This window comes from Narcine bancroftii, chromosome 8 (genome assembly GCF_036971445.1).
Source record: "Narcine bancroftii isolate sNarBan1 chromosome 8, sNarBan1.hap1, whole genome shotgun sequence".
Lineage (NCBI taxonomy): Eukaryota > Metazoa > Chordata > Chondrichthyes > Torpediniformes > Narcinidae > Narcine > Narcine bancroftii.
Window position 1 is genome coordinate 139,689,003 of NC_091476.1, and position 6,366 is coordinate 139,695,368.

The 6,366-nt window shown below is 52.8% G+C and overlaps 2 protein-coding genes across 2 annotated transcripts in view; one reads left to right on the forward strand and one right to left on the reverse strand.

Moving 5' to 3' along the window:
* LOC138741250 (ATP-binding cassette sub-family G member 4-like) overlaps positions 1 to 2,349 on the reverse strand; it is a 125,789-nt gene extending 123,440 nt beyond the window's left edge. The window contains exon 1 of the mRNA XM_069895029.1: positions 2,136 to 2,349. Within this exon, the coding sequence (XP_069751130.1) occupies positions 2,136 to 2,180 (45 nt within the window). The 5' untranslated portion in view covers positions 2,181 to 2,349. The remainder of the gene's footprint in view (positions 1 to 2,135) is intronic.
* Positions 2,179 to 4,408, forward strand: LOC138742118 (uncharacterized). Its single transcript, XM_069896304.1, has 2 exons — positions 2,179 to 2,194; positions 2,853 to 4,408. The coding sequence occupies exons 1-2, from the start codon at positions 2,179 to 2,181 to the stop codon at positions 4,406 to 4,408; spliced, it is 1,572 nt and encodes a 523-aa protein (XP_069752405.1).
* Positions 4,409 to 6,366: the final 1,958 nt, after the last annotated feature.

A 6,366-nucleotide genomic window follows, 5' to 3' on the forward strand; every position in this document is an offset into this window, starting at 1 on the left:
CGTTAGCTGAACTCCACAACAAACACCCAGGGATGGCCCGAATTAAGTCCCTCGCGCACGTGCATGTCTGGTGGCCGTCAGTGGACATTGGACAGACCGTATGAAGATGGCACATTTGACCCCAAGCCAAAGCGAAGCCCCTGGAAATGGCCTTCACACCCCCGTCACTGAATTCACATGGATTTCGCTGTCCATTTATGGTCAAAAATCTTTCTGGTCCACATGGCCTATAGTATCCCAAAAGTGGACAACAGCAGAGAAAAACAATTGAGAGACTAAGGAGTATTTTCACCATGTACGGTTTGCCAACTAGTATCTGTCAATGGACCACAATTTGTGTTTGATGCTGTCAACCAATTCCTGCAAAAAACAAAAGACACATCTTACTGGCACCCTATCATTCCATTACCAATGGAGAAGCAGAACACTTTATGCAGATTTTTTTTTAAAAGCCATGAAGGCCCAGAAGTTGTCTAACATAATGTGGCATCACAGGATCACAAATTTTCTGTTATCATACAAGACAACCCTGAATTCTACAACAAAACACATGCTGGCAGAACTGATGTTTGAACACAACTGCAGAACCGTACCCTCTGTGGTACACCCAAACATGGGGCTTCATATCTAGCAATCAATATCTCTTTGTAAACCAACCAGAACTCCAGAAGTATTGGTGAGAATTTACCAAGAGAATAAAGAAACGTGGATAAGAGGAATGCTTCTGAAAAAAAAATAGACCCCATGTTCATATTCTGTGCTGGTGTGAGAAATGATACGGGAATGACACATCGACTAATTGAAAGCAATAGATACTCTGGGGTCCACTTCCGAGGTGCATGATCTCTTTGATGCACCAAATCTAGAGTGGGCTTATGCCAACAAGGAAACATTGGATCTGACCCCATTACTGGTTCCAGAGATACCCTCACTGTTGTGTACACGGGAGAGTGATGAGCCTCCATCGGACATCCCAACAGTAACTACCCAATTTCAAGGGTCAGCCGATGAGGAAATGGATCTTTCTGCTGCGAGCCCAAAATTTTCCCCAGAAAAACCAAAGGGTTCTCCTGGGAAGTCAAAAAGTCCTCCAAGTCTTCCATCACCGAGATCTAAACACGAGAAGCATGCTCCATTACATTTGAAGGACTATGTCCTATGATTGAATGAGAAGTACCATGCTTAGTAGTTTACTTGTTGTCACTGACTTGTATTGTTGGTATTCTTAGGTTAGTTTGGTTTTTTTGGGGGGAAGAGTGTTATGGAACACAGTTTCATGTGACGACAGATAACAGCTTTATATTGTGGGACAGAGTAGAACCACTTTAGATTAAATATCCATATAACAGGCCACATTGGCCCTTCGAGTCCGCGTCGCTTCACTTGAACAACTCCACTAGTTGCCCCCTTCCCACTCTCCGCCCCTAACCCTCCAACCCCCTCATATCCATGTACACATCCAACCTTCTCTCCAAGGACAGAAAGGACCCTGCCGCAATGATCTCCTCTGGAAGATCATTCCATTCTGCCGCCATTCTCTGGGTGAAGGAGCATCCTCGAACATTTCTCCTAAAGTTGTGCCCCCCCCCCACCCCTTGTTCCAACCTCCCCTGCCCTCAGGGGAAAGAGACTACTCACGCTATCTATCCCCTTCATAATTTTAAATATCAAATCCCCTCTAGAGAACAGAAAGGATGAACCACGTCTCATTGAGTGTGTTCTCCAGTGGAGGCATCTCCAACCACTGGCGGGCGATGTGCGCATTGCCAGAGATGCTGCCCGCCAGCGCCACTCCGAGCGCAGTCTCAGAATCCGCTGCAAAGGCGAGGTTACTCTCGGTCAGAACACCTCGGGGTTACTCTCGGTCAAAACACCTCGGGGTTACTCTCGGTCAGAAGCTTCAACCTACCTCCAACCTGAAATCCCCCGCGGAATAAAACCAAGAACCAGCACATTCAATTATTTTCAAAAAGTGGGTAAAATTCCCGAAAGGGCTGAAATGTGGAGATGCCCATTTAAAGTGGCTGCGGGTCTAAACGCATCATCCCAGCTGGAAACAAATGAGGCTATTCCGTAATATTAATTTTAGAATAAAGCAACATTTGGACGGGTGAATGTAATACAGTGAACGGCACCTTTCTCCTCGGCGACAGCACAGAGATGAGACTCGACGTGGCCATGGCTGGGCTCCCAGGTGAGCGGCCTCCCCCTCCTCTTCCTCCAGTTCCAGTTGGGTTTTTTTACGAGAGAGAGAACCGGTTTCTTTTTTTTGTGTTTCGAGGCCAGCGCCGCTGTGTTTTCTTTCTTGTGCCGGGAAACACCGCTTCCTTTTCTCAGGTGCGCCGTTTGCCTTCGTCCTAGCAGAGATGCAGCCCGACACCTTCCGCTGCAACTTCACATTTGACCGAGGAGGAAGTCATCACGGTTCCCCCCACCCCCCGCCTCCGCAGGCAGTCCGCTCCTGTCCCCCCCCACCCCCGCAAGCAGTCCGTTCCTGTCCCCCCCACCCCTCCGCAGGCAGTTCGCTCCTGTCCCCCCCCCCACCCCTCCACAAGCAGTCCGCTCCTGTCCCCCCCACCCCCGCAAGCAGTCCGCTCCTGTCCCCCCCACCCCCGCAAGCAGTCCGCTCCTGTCCCCCCCACCCCCGCAAGCAGTCCGCTCCTGTCCCCCCCCACCCCTCCACAAGCAGTCCGCTCCTGTCCCCCCCCACCCCTCCACAAGCAGTCCGCTCCTGTCCCCCCCACCCCCGCAAGCAGTCCGCTCCTGTCCTCCCCACCCCTCCACAAGCAGTCCGCTCCTGTCCCCCCCCACCCCCGCAAGCAGTCCGATCCTGTCCCCCCCACCCCCGCAAGCAGTCCGCTCCTGTCCCCCCACCCCTCCACAAGCAGTCCGCTCCTGTCCCCCCCACCCCCGCAAGCAGTCCGCTCCTCTCCCCCCACCCCTCCACAAGCAGTCCGCTCCTCTCCCCCTCACCTCCGCAAGCAGTCCGCTCCTGTCCCCCCCACCCCCGCAAGCAGTCCGCTCCTGTCCCCCCCACCCCCGCAAGCAGTCCGCTCCTGTCCCCCCCACCCCTCCACAAGCAGTCCGCTCCTGTAACCCCACCCCCGCAAGCAGTCCGCTCCAGTCCCCCCCACCCCTCCACAAGCAGTCCGCTCCTGTCCCCCCCACCCCCGCAAGCAGTCCGATCCTGTCCCCCCCACCCCCGCAAGCAGTCCGCTCCTGTCCCCCCACCCCTCCACAAGCAGTCCGCTCCTGTCCCCCCCACCCCCGCAAGCAGTCCGCTCCTCTCCCCCCACCCTTCCACAAGCAGTCCGCTCCTGTCCCCCCCACCCCCGCAAGCAGTCCGCTCCTGTCCCCCCCACCCCCGCAAGCAGTCCGATCCTGTCCCCCCCCCACCCCCGCAAGCAGTCCGATCCTGTCCCCCCACCCCCGCAAGCAGTCCGATCCTGTCCCCCCACCCCCGCAAGCAGTCCGATCCTGTCCCCCCACCCCCGCAAGCAGTCCGATCCTGTCCCCCCACCCCCGCAAGCAGTCCGATCCTGTCCCCCCACCCCCGCAAGCAGTCCGATCCTGTCCCCCCCACCCCCGCAAGCAGTCCGCTCCTGTCCCCCCCACCCCTCCACAAGCAGTCCGCTCCTGTCCCCCCCATCCCCGCAAGCAGTCCGCTCCTCTCCCCCCACCCTTCCACAAGCAGTCCGCTCCTGTCCCCCCCACCCCCGCAAGCAGTCCGATCCTGTCCCCCCCCACCCCCGCAAGCAGTCCGCTCCTGTCCCCCCCACCCCCGCAAGCAGTCCGCTCCTCTCCCCCCACCCTTCCACAAGCAGTCCGCTCCTGTCCCCCCCACCCCCGCAAGCAGTCCGATCCTGTCCCCCCACCCCCGCAAGCAGTCCGATCCTGTCCCCCCAACCCCGCAAGCAGTCCGATCCTGTCCCCCCAACCCCGCAAGCAGTCCGATCCTGTCCCCCCACCCCCGCAAGCAGTCCGATCCTGTCCCCCCACCCCCGCAAGTAGTCCGATCCTGCCCCCCCACCCCTTCGCAGGCAGTTCGCTCCTGTCCCCTCCACCCCCGCAAGCAGTTCGCTCCTGTCCCCCCTCCCCCGCAAGCAGTTCGCACCTGCCCCCCCCACCCCCGCAAGCAGTTCGCACCTGCCCCCCCCACCCCCGCAAGCAGTTCGCTCCTGTCCCCCCCACCCCCGCAAGCAGTTCGCTCCTGTCCCCCCACCCCCGCAAGCAGTTCGCTCCTGTCCCCCCACCCCCGCAAGCAGTTCGCTCCTGTCCCCCCCACCCCCGCAAGCAGTTCGCTCCTGTCCCCCCCACCCCCGCAAGCAGTTCGCTACTGTCCCCGACCCCCACCCCCGCAAGCAGTGAGCAGGATTGTGCCCTAGTGACGGATGTGATCGTAACGTGATTGTGTGGCTGAGGTGGTACAAGTGTTGGAGTTCTCAATTCACAGTCCACACATTATGTATGTTCAAAGCCAACGACCTCATTTCGAAACATTAATTGCAAATGAGCACAAATATGGGATTTGTTCCAGTGACTCTCCAGATCTTTTATTTTTGTGATATAAGACCAAATACTTTGCAAGCCTGGTATTAGGGCACCAATACCTCTGAGCTCAAAGCCCAGCAAAGGTCATTGACACAGCCCAATACATCACAGGCAAAACTCTCCCCACCATTGAGAAACGGATATGGAAACCTGTGGTAGGAAAGCAGCATCAATTGTCAAGGATCCATGGCCATGCTTTGTTCTTGCTGGGGCCATCAGAAAGAGGTATAGGTGCCACCAGCTGGGACCTTACCCCTCCATCATCAGACTCCTGATGATCATTTAAGAGATCATTTAAGGACTCTTTGCACATTATCTATTACTGAAAATTTATTTTGTTCCATATTGCACAGTTTGATTACATTTCTTTCGTGGTTTACATTTCTCTATTTTGTTGTCAGTACAGTTGAGTACAGTTTAAGTAGAAATTCGTCCTGGCTCACAGGAAAAAAAATCTCAAGGTTTATGATGTTATGTATCCACGTCATACATGTATGTATGCACAATGCTACTATGGCGTCAGCGACCTGGGGTTGAATCCAGTGCAGTCTGTGAGGAGTTTGTACATTCTCCTAGTGTAGTTCTCCTAGCACCTGTTTCTCCTAGAAACCAGGTACTCTGGTTTTTTCCTGGCCTTCAAAACGTACAGTATTTGGGTGGCACAAGCTTGTGGGCTGGAAGGGCCTATTACTGTACTGTATGCTTTCAAAAAATCTGAACTTTAGAGCCTGGAAGCACTCTTCTTGCTCGTTCAACCAGATCCACTCATCTTTCTGCCCAAGGGGTAACCTAGATGGTGCTGACTTAGTCGAAAGATAAGGGATGAACTTAGCCAGGTAACTCACCTCCTCTTTGTTTTGGGGCCTCACAAAATTCTCAATGGCTAATGTTTTTCTTGGATCAGGCTTCACTCCCTGTTCAGATATGACATCTCCCATGAAGGTCAGTGTCTTTACGCCAAACTCATATTACTCTTTATTTAATTTCAAATTGACATTCTGTGTCATGTCAAAGCTTGCCTTAGTCATGTAGTATGTTATTCCTTGGTGGACCCCCATACAATGATGTCATCTGTCATGGTCTCAACTCCAGGTATACTTTCAAAGATAATGTGGATAGTTTTATGGTAGACCTGGTGTGGACAAGATCCCATATAATACATAAAGAAAGCAGTATCTTCCTAGTGGAGTATTGAAAGTGCACAGTCTTGAACTTGCCTCATCAAGCGTCATCTGCCCAAACCCCAATGACACGTCGAGCTTGCTAAACCACGTGGCATTTGCAATCTGGGACATAATTTCCTCCTGTGTTGGCAATTTAAAATGCTCTCTCTTGATGGCTTGATTGAGATCTTTTAGGTCTAGACATCTACCCAATGCTCCATTTTTCTTTTGCATGATGACCAGTATGCTGACCCAATCTGTAGGTTCACCAATTTTCTGTCTGACTTTTGTCCATTCCATGCATGCTTGTTCTTGTTTACATTTGTCTCTAAGTGAAAATGGAGCTTTCCTGCATGCATGGACAACAGGAGATACTGTCTCACTTATATGGATCTGGAGTACACCAGGTAAACATCCAAGCCCCTCAAAGACATCTGCATAATCTTCCATGAGTGTTGTGTGTTCATCTTTGGTCTGTGAAGTCACTATGAAAACTCTTTTCACCAGGTTGAGCTCTTCACCTGCACTCAGACCTAATATTGTGTTATGGGATATATTATTTTTTATATTATATATTAATATGTCTTTAAAATAGATAGATTGTGAGGGTTTCGTGTAGGTCACTTCACAAACAGACATCTCATTTAAAATG